Below are 26,316 nucleotides of genomic sequence, written 5' to 3' on the forward strand. Positions count from 1 at the left end.
CTGAACTCCAGTCTTTATGAATCTGTCCATTTCTCCAGACCTTCTCAGAATTTTATTTCCTCAGTTTTGTTATTAAAAATAAATTAGCCGGGCAATGGTGGCGCACCTCCCATTAAAGGTGTGCACCACCACCACCTGGCTAAGAAACCACTGCTTTTGTATATATTTTTGTTTTTTCTATGCTACTATAGAAAGACTTTCTTTATGTAGGGCCATGGTCTACCTATATGTGTCCTTCATTCTCCAGTGTTTTATGATAAACAGTTTAACACTTGCAAATTCAAACCTGCCCTCCCTCCCTCTGTACCTCCCTTCTTCTTTCCTTCCTAAGACACAGTTACTGTAGCCTGCCTGACCTGGTATTCGCTATGCAGCCCAGGATGGTCTCTTTTTTTTTTTTTTTAAATATTTATTTATTATGTATACAACATTCCTTCCATGCCTGCCTGCCAGAAGAGGGCACCAGACCTCATTACAGATGGTTGTGAGCCACCATGTGGTTGCTGGGAATTGAACTCAGGACCTTTGGAAGAGCAGGCAATGCTCTTAACCACTGAGCCATCTCTCCAGCCCCAGGATGGTCTCTTGCAGCAATACTCTTGTTTAAGCCACCCAGATGCTGGCTTACAAGTGTGTGCCAATGCCTGGCTAAGATCAAACATTTTTATTTATGCAGGTTTTCATACTGGAAGTTCTAGAGTACAATGTTCAACTGTGGAGTATTTCTCTGTTACTTTATCTGATGTTTTTATTAGACATATGGAACCCAACCCTCTCCAAACTCAGAGCCCCAGTCTAGGCCCATCCCTACCATCTCAGACTCCTTGTAAACTGTGTGCATTGTCTAAGAGTTACATCCTTAGCAGCAGATCTACATACTACTGTAGACACAGGGCTAATGGTGGCACCAGTTATAATCTTCACAAACTGGAAACTTTGTTTTTAAACGGGCTTAAAATAATTTATTTTTATTTATTTATTTATTTATTTATTTATTTTATTTTTTGGTTTTTCGAGACAGGGTTTCTTTGTGTAGCTTTGATGCCTATCCTGGAACTAGCTCTTGTAGACCAGGCTGGCCTTGAACTCACAGAGATTCGCCTGCCTCTGCCTCTGGAGTGCTGGGATTAAGGGAATCCCAGCATTGGGATTAAGGGAATGCACCACCCTGTCTCTTTTGAAACCAAACCAAATAAACAAAATAGTGGTTAGTGGTTTCTCAATGAGCCAAAATGAGCCCCAAGGAAGCCATTACAGTTACTATACTCTGTAGTGTCCCCTAAGTGAGCAGGAGCCTGGCACCTGCCCAGCCTGCCTACTACCATAGGTCCATTGTGCCTTAGCTCAGTTCCTGCCACCTGCCAAGGCTAGGCACACAGCTGTTTTGTCAGTTTCCTGTCTTCTTCAAATGTTGGGAGCCTTGGGAACTTCCTCCTAGGCATCTCCTGGCAGGAAGGGATTGCTGGGGGAAACACTAAGCTCAGTTCATAGTAAAAGAGAGAGGAACAAGGTGCTGAACAGAAAGGCAGGTGGGTTACAGAAATAGTAAGAAGCAGGCTGAGTAGAACATTTCAGAATGGAGGCTACCCTAAGTGCAGGACTTCCCAGCCACAGGAAATAGTGGCCTTGACACAGTTCTAAGCATATAATCCACTCACCATCCGTACACGCTTCAGCCGTTCTTCCAGCTTCTCTTCAGCTTCTCGAGTGCGTTGGACAGCCTCTAGCCGATGAATAAGCTCTTCAGCAAATTTCTGTGGTTCTACCCGGATCTCCTTTGGCATTCGGTAAGTGCGCTGGAGAGAGACACAATAGTCAGTAGGGTTGCCTTCACAGGATGGTCCTGCATCCTTTATAGAGCAGCACAGTGACAGCCTAGTAAGAGGATGTGGACAGGAAAACTTGATCTTAGTTATTTTAAAGTTATTATACATTTATTTGTTTGAATATGTGAGCATGCACATGGTGGATATGTGCACAATAGCACTACGTAGAGATCAGAGGATAACTTGCAGGAGTTGGTTCTATTCTCCCCTTTCACCAGGTAGGTTCTACAGATAGAACATAGATCATCAAGCTTGGAGGCAGGTATATCTATCCACTAAGTAACCTTGCTGGTTACATCTATTTTAAAGCAGGTATTTATGGTTCCCTTTTACAGAGACACTAACATCCTCATTGGCTCCCTTTCTTCCTTCACTGAACACTGACCTGACTTCTCTCTAGCCACTCACAACTAAATTACTGGAGGCCTGGGCATGGTTCTTGTATGCGTAGGTTGTGGCACCCCTGAGTGAGCAGGTATACATGCTCCCAGACAGATAGTGGTCAGTACCTTGACCAACATGCCCTACACTAAATATTCACAACTCGTCACAGAAAAACATTCATGACTCTGTGAGTTCGAGGCCAGCCTGGTCTACAAGAGCTAGTGCCAGGACAGGCTCCAAAGCTACAGAGAAACCCTGTCTTGGAAAAACTGAAAGGAAAAAAAAAAAAAGAAAAGAAAAACATTCATGATATAAGGTGGGGAATTCCTGAGGTTCAGTGTAAACAGCACTAGGAACACAGGATCAAGCTGAGTAAGCACAGCACCAGTCACTAGAAACTCCTAGGGTGGACTTGTGGTTCTGAAGCAGGCTAGTCCCACAGCATACACTTGTTCAAAGGAAATCCTGGATGGAGCAGTGCCTGGTCCTGATGCATGGCTGAGTGTAATCAGAGTAGGATTGCACTCAGGAGGGTTGGGATTCTAGGCTCTGTTACAGCAATGGGAGACACTAAATACATCATATATAAAATGAACATGATTTTCCAATCACAAATGAATCTTTCCTATCTTGGGAACTGAAGGTGCAGTCAAAAAGCTGAAAGACTCCAACTAAGAAATTCTGATGAGGCTGGGTGTGATGGTGCATATCTTCAATCCCAGGGCCCAGAAGAAACAGGTGGATTTCTGTGAGTTCAAGATCACCCTGGTCTACACAGTGAGCTCAAGGTAAGCCAGAGCTACATAGTTGCTGTCTCAAAATAATAAAATGAATCAAAACAAATGCCGATGTCTATGTGATGCTCTGAATTGCCCGTCCTCCCTACACAGGTATGGGTGGAAAACACTGCTACAAGCTCCCCAAGTTCTCCTACAAGTTTTCTGCCCAAAGCCTGTGTGCCAGAAGGAACAATAATTGTTCTGTGTGCCACTAGTGGTCAGTGCAAGTAGAGAGAGCTATAAATGCCTGCTCAAACACAGAGTCAACAGGCTCAGGACAAGCTACTGTTATTACCCAAGAGGCAATGCAGAGGCAGCTTCTGAGCCAAGATGTCTACACGGCAGCACCCATGGCTCAGCCACAAAAAGGACAAGTTCCTTCAGTAGTAAAGCCTGTGAATGGATATCTAACATACCCTGGGGTCAGGTGACTTGCAATGTCCAGGGCTCGGTCCCAAGTAGAAATCCATCTTCTCAGAACTACTAGAGAAGAACATCTGACTTTACAGGGAAACCATACAGGGAAGGGTGGGTGCTAACTGGAAGTCACTTCCTGTTATTGAGCAAAAGAAGTGGTTCAAGATTTGGGAGCTACCATAGACTATCTACTCTGATGGTTATCTCTCAGTTCAACATCACTCAGACAGACTGTCTGCTGTGCCCAGTGGTAAGCTGTGGTCCTAAGAAGCCTACCAAGTATCTCTCCTACTGATTGGTGCCATGGTGGCCAACTCTGTGTAGGAAACCAGTTAGGCATCTGGAGAGAAGGTATAGTGCTGCTGAATATGTGGGACTTACAGGAATGTGAGGTAGAGGCACCCGCCCATTAACTTGGACACTCTCCTGCATCTCCCTTCGGTGCTGCTTACGGATCCTGTATGGGGGGATTCCATCCCTGAATAGACAAAAGATATAGCCATTAGCTCAAGTAGAAAATAAGATACAGCAGAGTACCATATACTTACCAGCCCATGGGCATTACTGATAGCAATGATATATCCACATTGTATCAGCCCATGTGCATGCATATATGTTACTTACATGCACTTCATGACATACACACATAAAATTCATATATAAAAAAGCCCAGGAACTCAGTCATGAAATATTCTTCTAGCTACTATTTTATCAACATTTCAATGAAGATCAGCTGCCCTTACTTTATCTCTGAGTCTATAAAGTCTGAAAGTTTGATAGCTAAGAATCATTTTCACATTAAAAATTTTTATTACACACACACACACACACACACACACACACACACACACACACACACCCGTATATAGTTTATGCATGTATATGGGTGAGTGTATGTACCACAGCACATGTGTGGATTCTGGGGACTGAACCCAGGCCACTGTGAGTCTTTTAGAAGAGAGAAGCAAACATGTAAGGCCAACTATAAACAGCCTTTAGCAGCCATAAATCCAAGGACTAAGGTCACTAAAAGGCCAGACTCTTGCTTATTTGAGATAGACAACATATCCAACACCTTGTGAAACTGCCCAGCCTCTATCCCATAGTTCTAGAAAGTGCTCTAGGAATCAATCATGGCAACAAATGGAACTAGCAAATCAGAAAAGACAGGCTGACAAATCAAAGTGCTGGGTCTTCTCACTACAGTTCTCTAGTTACATGAAAACAGGTAGGTGGGAGGACTGCAATCTCCATGGCAAATAGGATACGTTTTTAAATTATCTTGCTAATCAAAGAGTCCACAGGGCAGTTAAGGTGTGTGATCTGTGTATCCTGCCCCTCTGGGGGAGGTGGGAAGTCATCAAGGACAGCGGAACCCCAGCCATACTATGCTTGACAGCAGAAAAGACACAGCCCCATCAGAGGATTGCCCTGGCAACCTTTCCAGGTGCTTGTGCAAGAGGGTAGTATTACAGTGTTTTTCCTTTTACATATGCAAAGGGGACATAGAGAATAGAGGAATGGGAGTTTAAAATTCATATGACTTGGATTCCCAGGCACTCAAGATAGTAGGTGGCCTAAAGCCAACAGCTGAAACCTGTTTCTTCTATACTTAGACACAACACTTTAAAATCCCCAGCCTCTGCGGATTAGGCTTGTCCTCAAAAACTACATCTAAAGATGGGTGTCATCGTACTAAGAAACACCTTGTTGAACAGTTGTATGATCCGATTACAGCTCCAACGTGAGAAACTCGTAAGCTATCCCAGAAGGTATAGTGAGAAACATCATTTCATTTTTTGCCTCAGATGTATGTTCAAATATAGGTGGTAGTTTTGTATCCCAATTTCTTAAGTCTCCCAATAAAATCTAAGATGAACGGATTATCAAAGAAAAATAGCCTATGCTTGGGGCTGTGGACATAGCTCAGATGACAGAGTGTTTGCCTAGCATGCAAGAAGCCATGGGTCTAACTCAAGCATTGCATTTGCTGGGTAGAGTGGTACATGCCTATAGCCTTGGCACTTGGGAAGTGGAAGCCAGCCTTTTTTACATGAGGATCTATCTTACCCCTAAAACAAAAACCATCTACATGTATTTTAAGTGTCTCCATTTTGATAATATGATCTTTTCTCTTTTTTTATTTTATATATAAGTGTTTTTTTACCATGTGTGGGGTCCCCTGGAACTGTAATTATAGACAGTTGTGAGCTGCCATGTGGGTACTGGGAATTGAACCCAGGTCCTCTGGAAGAGAAGTTCAATGCTTTTAACCACTGAGCCACCTCTTTAGCCCCAACATGTTCTTTTCTTAAGAAAATATTCAGAGGCTGCAGAAAAGGCTATGCTGGAGATTAAGTCTTATGAGTTCCATAGGACAAGGAGGACCAGGTGCTACAGACACAACTGCGGTCCTCTTCTGATGGGGCTATGATGGCAACTACTCTTGCAGTGAGAGGTCACAAAGGACTTCAGGAAAAGAGTGTTGCTGAAAATGTCAACATTCAAAGATTCAAAATTGAAATATAGCCAAGTATGGTGGCACACACTTTTAATCTCAGCACTAAGGAGGCAGAGGTAGTGGATCTCTACATTCAAAGCCGGCCTGGTCTTCACAGTGAGTTCCAGGCCAGCATGGGCTACAGAGTAAGACCCTATCTCAAAATTAATTAATTAAAAGAGAATTAAATGAGACATTCCTCAGATATAACAAAACACAAAGAGACAAAGTCCATCCTTGTATCACTACCACATGATTACTGGAGTAGAAAAGGAAACAGTCCAATATATGCCACATGGCACTGACCAAACTCAGTTCCGAGCAGCAGGAGATGGCATGCTCTATTTTAAAAAGTCATGTGTTGGAGGAATGTTTAAGGGCAGGCAAATGAAAAGAACCAGCCACAAAACTGGTACAAGCCGGGGGTGGTAGCACACGCCTTTAATTCCAGCACTCCGGAGGCAGAGGCAGGCAGATTTTGGTAAGTTGAGGCAAACCTAGTCTACAAAGTGAGTTCCAGAACAGTCAGGGCCAGACAAAAAGACCTTGTCTCCAAAACACAAAACAAACAACAAAAACCATGAACATAAAGGGGATCATCCTCTAAAACTATATTCAGTAAGTGTAGTGAAAGAGACATGGAGGTGAGTGCCTAGCCTAGCAAGTGGTCTATCTGTGCTGGGGACAGAGAAATTGGTGTGGAGATGGAAGGAGGAAACAGAATTAGGATGAAGTAAATTAGGATGAAGTACCTCAGTCCTAGACAAATGGGCTTCCACAATACTCCTCCTGCTGGCTGCATCTCTGGCTCTGTCCTTCTGGCCTGGAGCTGGTAAACCTCTCTCAGCCAGAATGAATTGCTGAGATGTTAATTTGGCTTCTAGAGTGAGCCCTAAAAACTACTACAGACTTCTTGGATAAAGACAGAATTTTCAGTAGCAAAATTTCAAACTTACAGCCTTCTTTATTCCCCCCAATGTATGTATGTATGTATGTATGCATGCATGCATGCATGCATGTAGTTTTGCACTGAGGCTTGAATCTAGCCTTCTAAACAAGCACTCTACCACTGAGCTACATCCTAGTCACAAGCTTATTTATTTTCATTTGTATTTTGCTACATGTATGTCTTAGTGAGGATGCAGAATCCCCTGGAGTCATAGAGAGTTGTGAACTGCCATGTGGGTGGTGGGAATTGAACCCGGGTCCTCTCGAAGAGCAGCTGGTACTCTTAATCACTGAGCCTTCGCTCCAGTCCCTAACCTTATTTTCTTGTAAATGCTTTCTCATCCTAAAATATTATCACGTGTTTCAAACTTGTTTTTTTTTCTTTTTGTTGTTTTTTAATTTTCAAGATAGGGTTTCTCTGTGTAGCCCTGCCTCTGCCTCCCAAGTATTGGGATTAAAGGAATGCACTACCACTACCTCAGCTCAAATTTGTTATTAGTTGTTAAGTTAATTATGAATTAATATAACTCTAAACAAACCATGTATTTTTATAATGCCTGTAGCAAATAATTTAGCAAAATCAGTGTGGAATTTACTCATTCAACAAGAGGGACAGGTCAAGATCAGATGAGGAAATCTACAGAGAACTGATGAGCCAACCTCCTGAGAACTCTAGATGGTCAGCTGTGGAGCCTGCATGGGACCCAAGTAGGCCCTCTGCATGTGGGAGACAGTTTGTCTGCTTGCGGGGCCCCTGGGCATATTTATATTTCCCTATGGTGGGATGCCTTTGCTCAGTCTTGATGGGAGGGGGGGGCTTAGTCCTGTCACAACTGAATGTACCAGGCTTTGTAGACTCCCCGTGGCAGGCCTTACCTTCAATGGGAAGTGGAGGGGGGTGGGAGGGAGTAGGGTGTGGGAACGGAATTGTGGCTGGTATAAAATGAAAAAATTAAAAGCACAAAAAAAAACCAAAAAAAACCCCCAACTAACCAACCAAACAGGTTATTAGGCCCCTCACTACTATCTAGGCATGATTTGACACACCAATAAACAATAACAAAAATCATTCTTTAATAAGCTTACTTTTAAAAATACTGTTGCTTTAAAAATATGTTACTTACAGAGGCAGGCAGATCTCTGTGAGTTCTAGGCCAGCCTGGTCTACAGAGCTAGTTCCAGGACAGGCTCCAAAGCCACAGAGAAACCCTGTCTTGAAAATCCAAAAAAATAAATAAATAAAAAATTTTAAAAAAATTAAAAAAATATGTTACTTAAAACAATTTACATTCTAGGGTTGGGAAGCTAGAACGTAATTAGAAACGCTATAGCCCCAAAGCAGCTATTGTAAGTACTCTGAAAGCTATTCCTTGTAACCCTAAGACTTTTATATAATAGATAGTTAGAAACTGGTTTCAGCCGGTTAGTGGTGGTTCAAGCATTTAGTTCCAGCACTCAGGAGGCAGAGGCAGGAGGATCTTTGAGAGGTCAGACTGGTCTACAGAGTGAGCTTTGGGACAGCTAGGGTTAACACAGAAATCCTATCTGGGGGAGATATCTGGTAGGCGGACACGTGACTCCTGTTGGTATCAATGTTATTCGGTTTTTGTGAACTGTCTAAAATATTTAGGGAATATTCTCCTTCTTTATAATTAAGCCATTAGATTTGGTAAACTGCTAACAGTTATGTCTTCAGTGCTGCATTTGTTTAATCAGAATCTTCCTGGGGGGGGGTGAAAAGTGATTAAAGTGTCTAGATTAGAACACAGAAATGAGATGACAGTGAAACCAGATTATGTGGCCTGCTATGCTGCTTACTAAGTTTCTCTAAGAAATGCTCACTTATATCAATGAAAACAAAAAGCAAATCTACACAACTACACAGACACACAATAGTGGAAAGTGGGGAGCTGGGGAGCTAGATCAGCTGTAAAGTACTTGCTACAACATGATTCCCCAGCATCCACTTAAAAAATAAAACAAAGCTGGGCATGGAAGTGTATGCATACAGTCCTAGCATTGGAAGGTCCCTGGTTCTCACTGCTCAGCTAATTTTACTGAATAAGTAACCTCCAGGTTTAGTGTCAACAAGATTGTTCAGTGGGTAGAGGCCGTTTGGGAATACAATAGGTGTGTAGGCTTGATGATTGAAATTCAATTCCTGGATCCCACAAGGTAATAGGAGAAAACCAAAAAACACTCTATAGTTGCTATCTGACCTCCACATGTGTTATAGCACACACATGCATGCGCGCACACGCGCACACACACACACATTCTTTTTTTCACACTCATAATAAATTTTTTAAAATTTTAGGGAGCTGTGGAGTCAGCTCTGTGGTTAAGAGCATTTGTTCTTCCAGAGGACCTAGCATCTACATGGTAGCTCAAAACCACTCTAGGTCTAGGATATCTTACACCCTCATCTGCCCTCCAGGGCACTAGACACACACATTGTACAAATACATAAATGCAAGCCAGCTGGTGGTGCTGCACGTCTTTAATTCCAGCACTCAGGGACAGAAGCAGGCAGGCAGATCTCTGTGAGTTCAAGGACAGCCTGGTCTACACATTGAGTTCCAGGATAGCCAGAACTGTCACACAGAGAAGCGCTGTCTTAAAAAAATCAAAACCAAAAAACAAAAACAAAACACAACAACAACAACAAAAAAAAAAACGCCAAACATCCCCCAAAACCAAACATATAACACTGTGTGTGTGTGTGTGTGTGTGTGTGTGTGTGTGTGTGTGTGTGTGTATTTATCCCCCTTTTTAAAGACAGGGTCTCAATATGTAGCTCTGGCTGTCCTGGAACTCACTCTGTAGACCAGCTGGCCTCACACTCACAGAGCTCTACTTGCCTCTGCCTCCCAGATGCTGGGATTAAAGGAGTGTGCCTGGAGATCAACACTGGAAAACACCTAGTGCTAACCTCTGGCTTCTACACACATACACACACACACACACACACACACACAAACACACACACACACCCATCCACCCATATATACCATTGGTGAGCACTCTCTCCTTCCTTCTAATTTATACCCACCAATTTCCCAGCTTTCATGCAAAGAGACACACAGGTAGAGCAGAACTGCTGAGCTAGGCCAAGAATCCTGTTGGGTACCCTGCCCAGTCATGAAATAGGGACATCTAGTGGCGATTAGAAGACTTGCTCCTGGTCACTGTAATAAGCAAAGACTTAATCCAACACTAGGGTGCTTTTGGAGGGAGCCCCAGGAATGGGGCAAACCTGGACTAAGCGTGACTGAGTCAGAACTCCAAGACACTCCAGGCTGAAGGGTTAACTCAACAAAATGTTTTATGCCATTAAATTACTTAATTTAATTACTTAATATGCACCTGAGCTCCAAAAAGCCACCGGCAGGAGGTGGTTCATGACAGGTCCATTCCCACAAGGACTTCTGGGAATGTGACCACATTAGAAAAAACAAGCTCCTAAGTTGTGATCATAGTATCAGGGAAGTGGAGGCTCAGATCTGCCTCTCCATGGCTTGGAACTCTCTTAGCACAGAATCCAGTCTTCCCAGCTCCTCAGGACTACTCACGGTATATCAAGATGCATGGGGCTGGAGAGATGGCTCAGAGGTTAAGAGCATTGGCTGCTCTTCCAGAGGTCCTGAGTTCAATTCCCAGCAACCACACGGTGGCTCACAACCATCTATAATGAGATCTGGTGCCCTTTTATGTTGTGTAGGCATACATGCAGACAGAACATTGTATATATAATAAAGAGTCCAAGGCAGAACAACATGGGCAAGAAACACATTTATATAACCTGATGGATCCCAGGACTGTCTCCAGCCCTGCCCTGTTACCTGGGCCCATCTTCCCAGTGAAATCTATCCTCTGTAGAGGATGAACCTCCAGTTTCTCTGAGTCCTCTACTCTTAAAAGCTGCTTGGCCTCTAGGAGAGAGAACTAATGCAAACTTCAACTCTAGCTTGGATTCCGTTCCAGGATTTTTTTTGTTTTTGTTTTTGTCTTTTGGTACAGGGTTTCTCTGTGCAACAGTCCTAGCTGTCCTTGAACTCTGTAGACAAGGCTGGCCTTGAACTAAAAAGATCCACTAGTCTCTCCCTCCCAAAGGCTGTGATTAAAGGCTCCGTACCAGGATTTTTTGTTTGTTTTTCAAGACAGGGTTTCTCAGTAGCTTTAGAGCCTGTCCTGTAACCCGCTCTGTAGACCAGGGCTGGCCTTGAACTCCAGATATTCACCTGCCTCTTGGGAGTGCTGGGAATAAAGGCGTGTGCCACTACCACCGGGCAGTTTTCCAGGATTTTTAAACAATTTTGTTGCTGCTGTGCTAGGGATTAAACCCAGGGCTGCCACTGAATTAATTACACCTTGGCCCTTGGGCTAGTTTTTGAAGGATACTGTAACTCACAGGGCAGTCTGTCCTCTTTCTTTAGGGTTTCTGTTTTAACAGTCTCATTCTATAGATCAGGTTGGTTTGCAATCATGACAATTCTCCAGCTTCAGCATCACAAGTTCTGGGCTTGCAAATATAAGATACCATGGCCAGCTTAGTGTTTGTTCCTTGGGGACACTCAAGGCAAGCTTTACAAGAATCAATCAGTAAGGACCAGCCAGTGGGGTAAGCAAAGAGCACTGAAGCATACAGTCAGCAAGCTTGGGACTTACACGCTACTGTCCGTAAGGGATAGGGTGTCAGCATCACTGGACAGGCTCTGCTGTTCACTGTCATTGGCGCTGGTGGCTGGGGCCAGGGCATAGCCAGAGTTGACATAGTAGGGGTTGACGGGCTCCCTCCAAGATCCATACCTGTGAATAAGAAAGACACATGAGTGGCAGCAGAGCAAAAGTCTCCTATTTTAATGTACACTGTAGAGTTTTCTGGATTACCACATGAAAAATTCAGAGAAAAACAGAGCAAAAAAGTTCTTTCTCCATCTCGCTGCTCTTCTCATTCCATTCTTCTCAATTCGAAAGAAAGGATTAAAAAGGGTCTAAGCTATGGGCATCTTTCCAGATGTTCACTACTTTTTTTTTTTAAGGCATTCAAGTATACATAGGCAGAATAACATCTCTTTCTCCTAAGAGTACAACCAGAAAGGATCCATGATCCCTGTTATAGCTACAAAGTAACCCACTTCTGGCCCATGCCAATAGGTATTTCTGAAGCAGCCAGCCAGAGCCACCAGGACTCTAACTCAGGTCCCTGGGCTCCAGGCATAGCCCATGGACGGAACACATAGATGAAATCTGCTGCTGGGTAGTCATGGGAGATGGGTCAAAGCACCACTACTAGGGCTAACAGAATCCAGTTATTGCTATACAATTGGTCAAAACACAATATACTTAATCTGCATTTTCCCTAAAGATACTTTTGGGTACTTGTCGTTTGCTTTTCTCATCTCTTTCTGGCATTTGGTCCTTGCCTACTATGTGATTTATAAATTCACAACAGTTTTCAAATTACAAAATTATTTTAGCTGGGCATAGTGCCATGTGCCTTGAAGCCCAGAATTTGGGAAGCAGAGGCAGGTGGATTTCTTATGAGTTTGAAGCCAGCCTTGTCTACATACTGAGTTTCTTGCCAGCCAGGACTATAAAGAAAGACTCTGTCTCAAATTAAAAAAAGATTGCCAAGTGGTGGCTGTGCATGCCTTTATCCCAGCATTCGGGAGGCAGAGACAAGCAGATCGCTATGAATTCGATGCCAACATGGAGCTAGTATCAGAATAGCCAGGGCTACACAAAGAAATCATGTTTAAAAAACAGAAACAAACAAACAAAATATCGTATGAGTATTTAGCCTGCATGCATATAAGTGTACTATGTGCATGCCCGATGCCCATGGAAGCCAGAAGAGGACACTGGATCTCCTGGAACTGGAGTTATGGACAGTTGTGAGTTGATGTTTAGGTGCTAGGAACAGAACCAGGGTCTGTTGCAAGAGCAGCTAGGGCTCTTAAACCAATGAATCATTTCTCTAGTCCTCCAACTATTTTTACTATCAATATACATACATATTAGTACCTACCTATATAATATATTCATACAAAATATTTTCTCCTTAAACATACTTTTTCTTTTTTCAAAAAATAATTTATTTTATGTACATTGGTGTTTTGCCTGCATGTATATCTGTGTGAGGGTATTGTATCCTCTAGAACTGGTGTTATAGACAGTTGTGAGCTGCCATATGGGTGCCGCGAATTTAACCTGGGTATCTGGAATAGCCGGTGCTTTTAACTGATGGGCCATCTCTCCAGCTCCAATATACTTTTTCTGACATTCCAAGCCCTCTTATCCTGATCCCTTGAATGCCTCAGACTTCCTGAGTAGTTGAGATTATAGGACTGTACCACCATACCTGATCCTTATAACTTTTTGCATTGTGCAGACAGACCTTTTCATTTTAGGTTATAAACACAGTATTCTATTATTATTTAAAACCATTAAAAGATTTTTTTGAGGCAAGATTTATCACTGGCTGATCTTGAAATTGCAGAGATCGTGTGTAGTAATAGGAGTGGCGGGGCTGCGTCTCCAGCACCCCGGCCACCTCCGGCTAGCTTTACCCGAAATAATTACATGGACACTGCATTCTTTTAATCACTGCTTGGCCCATTTCTATCTAGCCTCTTCTAGGATAATTCTCACACCTGGACTAGCCCATCTCTAATAATCTGCTGTAGCACATCTCTGAGGCACAGACGGTGAAGCTCTGACCCAGGATGGACTTAGGCTAGAATCTCCCTGGTAAGCCACCTTGTGGGCTACAGCAGATTATTAGAGATGGGCTAGTCCAGGTGTGAGAGTTATCCTAGAAGAGGCTAGATAGAAATGGGCCAAGCAGTGATTAAAAGAATACAGTGTCCATGTAATTATTTCGGGTAAAGCTAGCTGGAGGTGGCCGGAGTGCTGGAGACGCAGCCCCGCCACTCCTATTACTACAAATGGCGCCCAACGTGGGGCTCGAACCCACGACCCTGAGATTAAGAGTCTCATGCTCTACCAACTGAGCTAGCCGGGCCAGGTGGTTGGGGTGCTGGGGACGCAGCCCCGCCGCTCATATTACTACAATCGTGCCTCTGCTTTCCCAAGCATATAACATGATATATCATAGCCAGCTTCCATTAATTTCTGCTTGTGGTTTTTTTTCCCCAAGACAGGGTTTCTCTGTGTTGCTTCGGAGCCTGTCCTGGAACTAACTCTTGCAGACCAGGCTGGCCTCGAACTCATAGAGATCCGCCTGCCTCTGCCTCCCTAGTGCTGGGATTAAAGGAGTATGCCACCACTGCCCAGCTCTGCTTGTGTTTTAAGAAGAGGCTCAGGTTGGCCTCCAATTCACATTCCCTCTGCCTTAGCTCCTCAAATGCTGGGATTACATCTATCTGTTACCATCAAGGCTTCCAATACTATTGTGTGTGTGTGTGTGTATCTGTGTTTGAAAAGGTGCAAGTGGAAGTCAGAGATAAACCTTAAGGGTGTTCTTCAGGAAAATGGCTATCGAGCCAGCCTGCCCCAAGGATCCTGTCTCCATCTCCTGAGGGTTGATTATTATAGCTGGCTGCTTCTGTGAGTGATGGGAATCAATCTCAAGTCATCAAATTTGCATGACAAGTCCATTATCGACTAAGTTAGTGCCCTGGCCTCTAATAGCTGTTTTAAATTTTTCTTTGATTTTTATCTGAATTGGAGATATGCACAAATAAAACTTAGCTGATGCTCTGACCCCACAATGGATGGCCAGTTGTTAGCAGTAAATACTACATAATAGGTAATTAAACGCTACTCTTGGCCACATCCTAACCTCACTTTAAAAAAAAAAGATTTATTTATTATGTATACAACATTCTGCCTCCATGTATGCCCGCACGCCAGAAGTGGGCGCTAGATCTCATTACAGATGGTTGTGAGCCACCATGTGGTTGCTGGAATTGAACCCAGGACCTCTGGAAGAACAACAGCTAGTGCTCTTAATCACTGAGCCATCTCTCCAGCCCCCCAACCTCACTTTTAACAAAGGAATGTGGATTCCACATTGCTATGCTGAGACTAACCCTGTAGCAGTTGTACATCTGTAACAGTGGTTCTAAACCTGTGAGTCACAATCCCTTTGGGGTCAAATGATCCCTCCACACAAACGTCCCCTATCAGATATTCAGAGTATCACATATCCTTAAAAATATTTTATTTATTTATTTATTTAGTTAGTTAGTTATTATGTATACAATATTCTTTCTGCATGTATGCCTGAAGACCAGAAGAGGGCACCAGAGCTCATTACAGATGATTGTGAGCCACCATGTGGTTGCTGGGAATTGAACTCGGGACCTTTGGAAGAGCACGCAATGCTCTTAACTGCTGAGCCATCGGTCCAGCCCCCCGTATCATATATTTTCATTTGATTCCTAACAGTAGCAAAATTACAAGTAGCAATGAAAATAATTTTATGGTTGAGGGGTCACCACATGAGGAACTGCATTACATGGTCACAGCATTAGGAAGGTTGAGAACCATTAGTCTGTAGCGTCTCCTGCCAATTCTTTTCTTTAAAGATGGCCCTCAGCTGAGCATGGTGGTGAATCCCTTTAACTTCAGCACTTGGGAGGCAAAGGTGAATTCTGGGTATATATAGAGTAGTGTGGTTCTCACTTTCCTAATGCTGTAACCCTTTACAGTTCCTCATGTTGTGCTGACCCCAACCATAAAATTATTTCATTGCTACTCATAACTGTAATTTTGTCTCTGTTAGGAAGTGTAATGTGAACATTTTGAGATAGAAGCTTGTCAAAGGGGCTGGAGAGATGGCTCAGAGGTTAAGAGCACTGTCTGTTCTTCCAGAGGTTCTGAGTTCAATTCCCAGCAACCACATGATGGCTCACAACCATCTGTAATGAGATCTGGTGCCCTCTTCTGGCCTGTAGGGACACATGCAGGTAGAATGCTGTATACATAATTAATAAATAAATCTTTAAAAAGAAGAAGAAGAAGAAGTTTGTCAAATAAGTTGCAACCCACAAGTTGAGAATCACTGATATAGCATTCCTGGCCGGCCATGGCTATACAGCGATGGCCTCAACAGCACCACTCAAGAGCACCTGAGGGCAGCAAACTAGGAAATAACAAGGACGGGGGCATTTGAGAGGTTCAGCTGTTTGAACACTGGATCCTAGGGCTAGAGCCCTTCCATTGAGTGGTAAGCCATGGGCTATGCTTGACTGGCAGGAACTCTGTACCATAGCTTGGTGTAGAAAGAAAACCCAAATCTAAGGGACTAGGCCTCCTTTTGGACATCCATTTGCCAGGTGAACAAAAACTTTGAGAAAATTCTAACTCCAATTGTGCAAGGGCCCTTCAATGTGCTAGATAGGCATCTCAGAATTCCAAGCTATTATACCCTAGGATATGTGGGCCAGACAGCATTCGACCTTAAAAGGCATACCCTGATCCTTTGTCCCTATACTTCAGAAGGCCCAGAATCTAAACTCAGGAAGGAAGGTGACATTTTGTAAGAACAGTGCATCCCAACACTCATCTCATTCTTTTTTTTTTTAAGATTTATGTATTTATTAAGCATATAATGTACTGCTGGCAAGGAAGGCACCAGGTCTCATTACATTACAGATGGCTGTGAGCCACCATGTGGTTGCTGGGAATTGAACTCAGGACCTCTGGAAGAGCAGCCAGTGCTCTTACCCTCTGAGCCATCTCTCCAGCCCCACTCATCTCATTCTTGAAGTGCAAGGATACAAGGGGCAACACAGTGCTAAGAAAATAAACCCATCTGTCAGTCAGAGAGCATTCTGACTACACATTGCAGCCCCAAATTATTTGCACTAGGCATTAACGGGCCATGGCTGGTCAGAGAAAGGCAAGACCAGCAATCTCAACCTGGGATGTATGTTAATTGCCAAGAGGCTACTAGGTGCTTGAGAAACTAGCTCTTTGGAATCAGCACCATGTATCTGCCATGATATCTGGGTCAGCCCCTTATCCCCATGGGTCAGGTCAGCCTATGACTTTATGTTCTTTGCTGAAGTGTGCAGAAACATTTTTCAAAAACACTGTTATACTCTAAGTTTAAATCAGCAGTTATGTCAACCAATACTGTCACGACCACACAACCACAGAAGTAAAACTCAGAATGTGGCTTAATGCTAAATCATTCTTGAATTTGGCTGAAAACTACTAAGAATATTAAGCCACATGGTGGCATATAACTGTAATGCCAGCAAGTCAAGAAGAGGCTGATATAGGAGAATTACAACAAACTGAGGGAGGCCTGCATGATCTATATTCAGAGTTCCAGGCTAACCAGATCTATATAGTGACACCCTATCTTTAAGAAAAGAAAAGTATAAGCTGGGCAGTGGTGGCGCATACCTTTAATCCCAACTTTAGGGAGGCAGAGGCAGGTGGATATCTATGAGTTCAAGGCCAATCTGGTCTACAGAGAGAGTTCTAGGACAGTTACTGATGGAAAAAACCAGGTAAGAAGAGAAGAGAAGAGAAGAGAAGAGAAGAGAAGAGAAGAGAAGAGAAGAGAAGAGAAGAGAAGAGAAGAGAAGAGAAAAAAAAAAAGAATGCCTGGTGATAGTGGCTCATCCTTTCATCCGGGCACTAGGGGAGGCAGAGGAAGGCAGATTTCTGTGAGCTCAAGGTCAACCTGTTCTACAAAGCAAGTTCCAGGAAAGGCTCCAAAGCGACACAGAGAAACCCTGTCTCAAAAAACAAAATAAATAAATAAACAAACAAACGAAATAAAAAGAAAAGAAAAAAGTATAAGGACAAAAGATAAAAATTTAAACTTGTTAGTTTTCTGATTTGCTCTCTGCCCTCCAGACTGTCAACATTGTTCTATTCAGTAACAGAACAGTCCAGTAGGGTGGGGAATTCCTTGAGCATATTCAATTGCCTCCCATCCCACTCCACAGCCTGGTGCACAACCACCCTACCTCCCTTCCCTTTCTACAGTCCCAGGTGTATATTTCACATGTGTGGTAAGCCTGTGTTCCGCACACTTCAATGAAGACCGTAACTACTGTATATACAATCCCTAAGGTCCAAAGAAAAGGAAAGAACTCAGATGAAAGAGAACAAAGGGAGGAGAGGAGCTACCAGTTGCCCACACCATCTAAAACTTCTATTCGTCAGCACTAGCTCCAAGGAATCAATCTGTCAGTCATCTAACTGCTCTACTGAAAGCACAGACCATTTGTCTGATGTGATAAGGAATGCTCTGTCAATGATGTGCAAGAGAATGTCACAGAGAGGTGGAAGGACCATCCCTAGAATAGCTGGAAACCAGAAAGAGGAGGATTGGGTATGCCTGAAAACAGGTGTGCATGCACTTGTGCATCTGCACAAAGACAGAAAGCACATGAGGCTCCTCAAATTCCCCTTTCAAAGTTCTACAGCTTTTTTTTCTTCCTAGTTATTTATTATTTTTATTTTGTTGCTTTTTTTGTTTTTGTTTTTCAAGACAGGGTTTCTCTGTGTAGCCCTGGCTGTCCTGGAACTCACCCTATAGACCAGGCTGACCTCAAACTCAGAGATCTGCTTCTGTTTGCTGGGTACTGAGAATAAAGGGTATTAAAGGTATGCACCGTCACTACCCTGCTATTTTTTGGGTGTTTGAGACAGGATTTTATATAGCCCAGGCTGACCTTAAATTTGCTTTGTAGCTAAGGATGACCTTTAAACTCCTAATCCACCTACAAGTGGGGGTGGCGGTTTGCAGGTGTGCATCACTATAGACAGGTCTCTGTACTTTTCTTTTTTTTAATATTTATTTATTTATTATGTATACAATATTCTGTCTGTGTGTATGCCTGCAGGCCAGAAGAGGGCACCAGGCCTCATTAAAGATGGTTGTGAGCCACCATGTAGTTGCTGGAAATTGAACTCAGGACCTTTGGAAGAGCAGGCAATGCTCTTAACCTCTGAGCCATCTCTCCAGCCCCCATCTGTACTTTTCTAAGTTCTCAAAATAAAAACCCAATGGGATCCATGCAAACATGCCCAACTTACTCCTGAGAAAAGTACAAAAACAAATGGATGGAGAAAACGCAGTCTTTTTCAATAAATGATGCCATGGCACCTAGACATGTAGACACACAAAGAATGAACTTTAATTTATATCTCACATTTCATATCAGCTCAACTCCTGTAGCTCCTGGATGTTTTCAGCCTGAACCACAGTGATGCTCCAGTATTCTACTCACTTGGCCTCTGCAACACCTCAGACCAGCAACATACCCTGGCGTGCTACCCTGGTCTCCTGAGCACTCAGTGCTTCTTTCTCACCCCTGCAGCATCAAATATCAGCTGGCATCCAGGCCACTGCGAGAAGTACTCTGGTCACCTATGGCCAACCCAGAGTGGACCCATCATAATCATTTATGTATGTGTACCGTGTGTATGCCTGGTGCCTACAGAGGCTGGAGAGGGCACTGTATCTCCTGAAACTGAAGGTACAAGCAGCTATGATGTGGGTGTTAGAAAACAAACCCATATTCGACATTGTTATGGCATCTCCAATCGTGGTTCATTTGTCTCCCAGCTAGAAGCTACTTGGTGTCTAAATGCCCTTTAGGCTTCCTAGGAAAATTTCTAACATGGGTCAATGAAAATACTTATCTTGGGCTAAGGAGACAGTTCAATTATAAAATGACTGCTGTGCAAGCATGAGGACCTGAGGCTCATCACTCATTGCACACACAGAAAATGTCAGGGATAGAATTGAGCATGGTGGCATATGCCTTTAATCAGAGCACTCAGAAGGTACAGATAGAAGGATTTCTGTGAGTGCAAGGTCAGCCTGGTCCAGTCTACACAATGACTTCCAGGGTAGCCAGGGTTACAAAGAGATTTAATCTCAAAACAAAACAAAACAAAAAAGGCAGTGCCAGGGGACTTAGACATGTGAAGAGATGCATACACATACATTTTTAAATTTTTAATTAATTATTTATATTTACGTGTATGGGTGTTTTGCCTGCATGCAAGCCTGTGTACTACACGAAAGCCTGGTGTCTGAAGAAGTCAGAAAGGGATGCCAATTCCCTAGAACTGGAGTTTTAAATGGTTATGAGTTGATATGTAGGTACTGGGAATTTAACCCAGGTCCTCTAGAATAGCAGTCAATACTCTTTTTAACAGCTGAGCCATCTCTTTAGCCCCTTGTTTTTGTTTGAGGCAAGGCTTCACTATGCATCCCAAACTAGCCTCCAACTCACATTTATCCTTCTGCCTCAGTCTCCTAAGAGGTATGTACTACCACCAGGCCCAGCTTGAAGCACTTGTATTTGTTTGGTTTTGGTTTTGTTCTTCCTTTCTTCTCTCCAGTGCTGAGAGTGATCACTTAACTCTGCCCGAGTCCTCTGAGGAAGTAACCTAATACCCACAGGTAGAGGCAGGAGCTTTATTGGTTTTAATTTGTTGAGGCAGGCGATGGAATACTCCTGAGTATCAGAGGCTTTCAGCTTCTCTCCCAATAGTCTTGGCCAGAATTCTGCTTCAATTGAGTCCTTCCTGCCAAGCTAACCTTGTTGCCCAAATGGTCAGAGGCCAAGAGCCAGCAAATACATTCTCTCAAAGGGCTTGTTCCTACTTCCCCAGCTCCTTAGGGGCAAATCTGTATTAAACGGGAGAGAGGGAGCATACTGGGTTGAACAGATGACTGTAGGCTGAAGGAGATGGTCTCTTAGGACCCTCACACCCAGTCCTGTCTTTGGTCACCTACATCTAAGAGACCCAACTCAAACTGGGTGAGTTCCTCCAATAATTGTTGGCTCTTTGTGACATCCTTGAAACTCAGACAGCATTGGTGAGGACTGTGTCTTAGCACAGTGCAGAAGCAAGTCTTGAAGCCAAACAGGGAACAGACCGACCATGCCCCACTACCTACAGGCACTGTCTCCAGATCTGTCCCTGAACTTTATCATTTACAGACTAACTCCTGCCTGAACCTAGATCTATATTTGACTTTGGTAAGATATGACCCTCAGCTGCATTCGCACCTTCAACACCCTGAGAACAGCCAACAACACATATAAGGTGCACAACCAGAAATAATGAGCACTCTTCTCCCAGGTGCAGAACCATTATTCCCATTACACCCATTAAACCCATATAATAACTCAGACAAGCTGTGGCCCCACCATAACAAAGAGATAACACTTACTCTTGGGTCCTACACCCAGGGTCCCAGATAGATGAAGGCAACTAACATCCAAGAACAGAAGACATTACAGCATATCATTAATGTCCCAACACTATTCACTCATGAATGACAGCATGACACCAATGCTGAAAGGCATATCTAGTCACAGAAAAGAGCATGCTGTTGCCAGACACGTTGGTGCATGACTTTAATCTCAACACTCAGGAGGCAGAGGCAGGCAGATCTCTGTGTGTTTAAGGTTAGCCTGTTCTACGTAACAGTTCCAGGACAGCCAAGGCTACACAGGGAAACCCTGAATCAAGAAAATCAGAAAGAGAAACAAAAAAGGGCAAAAGCAAAACAAAACAAAAAAGCATGCTGTTGATATCTTGATCTTGTCTACCTATGGATGACATCTACCATCCATTCATGTTATGATACATACCCATTCATGAAAGGCAATGACATGTCTGGATTCTGATTGTGTCCATCTTATTAGATCACCATGACATTGACACCAATGTATCTTTCACTACATACACATTCCCTTTGGAGACAAGAGACTAGTTTCACAAGATAACTTCTCTTCCAAGAGTTGTAACGTCTCACACTAGGCTTCAGAACTACAGAAGATCCAGTGAAGAAGGTACTAAAAGGGTGAGAGGGAATATCCCTCACTCTAAATTACCATCTGTATAAAATGGAAAACACCGGCCTACCCACAAGATCTTGGACATATCCATACTACATACATACAGCTACTTACAAAACAAGTGCCTCACCTCTGCACCTAAAGCAAAGAATATCCTGTGAACTGCAATACACATCAGTCACCAGCAGCTACCAAAATCTCTTCATCTCCTTCATGTAAAATCAGGAACTCAGCCTCTACATCCACCTGTGAGGATCACAGTCACCAGCACCCTCCACCAGTAAGTACCTCAGTCAGTCAGATGTTAAAACCCTTGGAGGCAGGTGCAGGTGACATTAGAAGCCTGCCATTAACTGTGGACCTACTTTGCAGCATGATTGAGCTGGGTACCACTAACTGAAGCTCCATAAACCCCACACGATAGTAAGACATGAAAAGATGGGAGAATAAGTCACTAGGAGACAAGGAATGTGCACTTCTCGTCTGTTTAGGAGGTTGATCACATGGGCTTACTCCCCAGAAGGCATTATGTTTATTCTTATAATTTGCTGATACACCCCCTTTGAACAGCATCAAATGTTCTTTATAATCAAGAAGTAGGGGCAAAGAGGGTACATGGCCGACATACTCTGCATAGATACAAATATAGTAGATGGGATGATTACAACTTGCCCAACAAAAGTGACCTTGACGAATTCTGTCCCAATTTTTTGTTAACCACCGAGTCACCGTTTATTCATTATAAAGCAGAAACGACAATGGTCAGCAAGGTGGGTAGCATGGCCTTTAATTCCAGCACTTGGGAGGCAAAGGCAGGATGGTCTCTGTGGGCTAATGCCAGTCTGGTTTACACAGAGAGTTCCAGGTAAGCTATAGTTACATGGAAAGATGCTACCTAAAATTTAAAAAGTAAAGGAAGAAGGGAGGGACAATGGCAGACTTTGTAGGACTTCTGAGCATCTTAGTGAGTAATACTCACAATGCTTGGGAAGGGTTCAGCTTGCAAAGCAGAAGAACCTCAACATAGACTACAGTATCCCACATGTCAGTTGGAAGGAGAAAGGGGTGAGGCTGGCTACTGGTCACAGCTAAACCACACATGCAAAAGATTCTGAAGTAAGAACAACAGATCCATGAGCTCAAAGTACTGGTAATTCTACTATGGCTCTACAGAAGAGAAAGGGGGAAGTGAAAGCCATGTCTGACATCGTATCCTCTCTACCCCAATTTCTACACATTCCAGTGTTAATCAAATCAGCAAATACTTAAAGTAACTTCTACTGAGCATGCAAAATAGCTTAGATGGTAAAGTGCCTGCTGCCAATCTACTTAATCATTAGACACATGTGGCAGGAAAAAATGACTAATGCAAGTTGTTCTCTAATGTCAAATATGGGCCATGCATGACACATGTGTACACGCACACACACGCGCGCGCGCGCACACACACACACACACACAAATAACTAAACCAATAAAAATACAGGTAGCAGTCAGGCAATGGTGGTGCACCCCTTTAATCCCAGCATTCAGAAGATAGAGGAAGAGAGATCTCCATGAGTTCAAGGCCAGCATGGTCTACAGAGCAAGTTCCAGAACAGCCAGAGCTACTACATACAGAGAGATCCTATCTCAAAAAACAAAAGTTTACATCAATACACAGCCATCCCACTTTTTAAAAATCCCACTATTTAAACCTCACTTCATCAGTTAGAGTGCTTCTTTATCAGATTTTTGTACACCTAAAGAAGTATTCTGAAACCCTTTAATGTGTCCAGGCTTTTATTTCCTTGAGGAAATCTGATGGAAGCTGTGTAGTCACTCAGGTCCAAGCAGAAAGGAAAGGGGTCTCTAGTTTTCAGACTTCACAGCTTTTGAGCCCTCACTAGCAAGTCCTATCTATGTGTGGTTGTACAGAGCTTTCTCCTTCAAATTCCTCTTGGCATACAGTAGCCCATAGTTTTGACTTTGATGTTAAGAGATGCACAAAAGACATAAATTTGCGGCATAAAAGGAAAAGTAAAGAGGTTTCTATCCTTAGCAGCCAGAGATAACACCATATGGCCTGGATTCCTCTAGATTTATCTTAATATATACATAATCTAGTTTTTAATTCAGCAGTGAGATTAAAATCTGTATTATCCACTACATGTACCGCAAACTCATAGAGATTGGCTGCCTCTGCCTCACAACTACTAGGATTAAATTTGTGCAACACAATGGCTAGGCCCAATTTTCTTTTCTTTTTACATTTAGTTTTTTTAATATTTATTTATTTATTATGTATACAATATTCTGTCTGTGTGTATGCCTGAAGGCCAGAAGAGGGTACCAGACCCCATTACAGATGGTTGTGAGCCACCATGTGGTTCCTGGGAATTGAACTCAGGACCTTTGGAAGAGCAGACAATGCTCTTAATCTCTGAGCCATCTCTCCATCTAGCCCTCTTTTCTTTTTCTTTTTTTTTTAAGATTTATTTATTTATTATGTATACACATTCTGCCTCCATGTATGCCTGCACGCCAGAAGAGGGCGCTAGATCTCATTACAGATGGTTGTGAGCCACCATGTGGTTGCTGGGAATTAAACTCAGGACCTCTGGAAGAACAACAGCTAGTGCTCTTAACCACTGAGATATCTCTCCAGCCCGTAGGCCCAATTTTCTTATGATGAGCTAAGGTCCTCAAGAGAATGAGGTAAGAAACCCTGAGTTGTACAAGAATGGGAAGCACACACATACAACACATATACACCAAGGCTTCAGTTGTGTCTCATGTAGAGACACCAAGTTCCTGAGAGGGATGCAATTTTCAGTCACAGGCACCTCATAAAAAAACTTCTATGACAAATGACCTTTCGCCACCAACTTCATGTTTCCATGGGTGTCACACCAGACCTCCTCTAACTGGCTTGTCACACATCTTTTCCTCTGAATTCTCATGTTTAAAAAAATGTTTTAAAACCCAGGTATGGTGGTATAAACTTGTAATTCTAATACTCAAGAGGTGGAGAGAAGACGATTGCTGGAAGACCAAGGCCAGCCTGGGATATACAGTGAGTTTCAGGCCAACCAGGGCCAGAAAAAAAAGGCACTACCTCCAAAAAAAAAAAAGGTGGAAGATATCATAACATAGGGTCCAGGATCTATAATTCAAGCTCTCTAAATTGAAAAAATAGTGAAAATGAAAAGAAAAAAAGTATCAAAAAAAACCATGACAGAGAGAACATATTATCAAAACAACCCATAACTGAAAGACAAGTTTCTTCTTCACAGTGAGAGAAGCCTCAGAGGGAAAAGCCTGCAATATTATGAGAGAATGCTAACAACAAAGAACACATTCAAGAAGATCCTAAGGCAGTAAGTAAGGTAGGCATGCAGCTCAGTGGAAGAGTGCCTATTAAGCACGTATATGGCCCCAGATTCAATACCCAGCACCTTAAAGAAAACAAGAAAGCCAAGTGTGGTAGCTGACATATGTAATATTATTCAAGCGGAATCAAGATCTCTGTTAAGTTTGAGGCCAGCCTGTACAGAGCTTGAGTCCCAGGCTAATCTGGGCCACATAGCAAGACTTTGCAAAAACAAAACAAAACAAAAAACCATCACCATTGATGGGGGAGAGCCTTCTGTTTTGTGTTAATTTCATTGGTTAAATAAAGAGACTGCCTTGGCCCTGATAGGACAGAAAATTAGGTAGGCGGAGTAGACTGAACAGAATTCTGGGAGAAAGAAGCCGAGTCAGGCAGTTGCCATGATTCTCCCACTCCAGACAAACGCAGGTTAAGATCTTTCCTGGTAAGCCAGTTTGTGGTGCTACACAGAATATTAAAAATGGGTTAGATAAATATGTAAGAGCTAGCCAATAAGAAGCTGGAACTAATGGGCCAGGCAATGTTTAAAAGATTACAGTTTCCCTGTAATTATTTCGGGTATAAAGCTAGCTGTGCGGGCGGCCAGGTGCCAGGAACATAGCCTGCCGCTCCTATCACTACACACCATCCTGGGAAAACAGGTCATAACCACAGAATGGTTTAGATCAACTCCAGCAAAAAGGCAAAAACCTGAGAGCCTTTCCACCCAATTAAACCCACAAACTAGGCTCCACAAAGAATGTTTGACAACCGGGCAGTAGTGGTACATGCCTTTATTTAATTCTAGCACTCGGGAGGCAGAAGCAGGTGGATCTCTGTGAGTTTGAGGCCAGCCTGCAAAGCAAGTTCCAGGACAGCAGGACTACACAAAGAAATCCTGTCTTAAAAAACCAAAAAAGAAAACAAGTTTGATAACTTTGCACAGAACATCACTAGTATCACACACATATTACTAACCCAATACCCAGTAGTACCACAGCAATGACCACAGCACACCATAACACAGTGTCTCAAGAACACAGCATCCAGGACCACCCAAACTGCTAACACTGTGCACCCAGACCACAATTCTGGACACCACACACACTACCATAAACCAAGGCAACACAGCACCTAGTACTCAGAACCACAAAATGCTAAGGGAACTCTTTCAGCTAGAAAAGGAACACAGAAGGCTTTGGGAAACAGGTCTTCAGAGAAAACTAGTTTATCACTTATGTATTATAGTGTATAGTACACTTTTTAAAAATATTTTATTTATTTATTTATTTAT

At 43.0% G+C, this 26,316-nt stretch overlaps 1 protein-coding gene and 1 non-coding gene across 3 annotated transcripts in view; both read right to left on the reverse strand.

Annotated features, from left to right (window-relative positions):
* Axin1 (axin 1) overlaps positions 1-26,316 on the reverse strand; it is a 56,321-nt gene that overhangs the window by 7,752 nt on the left and 22,253 nt on the right. For both annotated transcript variants that reach the window (XM_005349050.2, XM_005349051.3), the window contains exons 3-5: positions 11,523-11,663; positions 3,788-3,884; positions 1,659-1,796 (exon numbers count right to left, since the gene is read on the reverse strand). In XM_005349050.2, coding sequence (XP_005349107.1) covers positions 1,659-1,796; positions 3,788-3,884; positions 11,523-11,663 — 376 coding nt within the window. The remainder of the gene's footprint in view (positions 1-1,658; positions 1,797-3,787; positions 3,885-11,522; positions 11,664-26,316) is intronic.
* Trnak-cuu lies at positions 13,809-13,881 on the reverse strand. Its single transcript has one exon. It is a non-coding gene; the product is annotated as a tRNA-Lys (tRNA).

The sequence above is a fragment of the Microtus ochrogaster genome, chromosome 7, assembly GCF_000317375.1.
Source record: "Microtus ochrogaster isolate Prairie Vole_2 chromosome 7, MicOch1.0, whole genome shotgun sequence".
Taxonomy (NCBI): Eukaryota; Metazoa; Chordata; class Mammalia; order Rodentia; family Cricetidae; genus Microtus; species Microtus ochrogaster.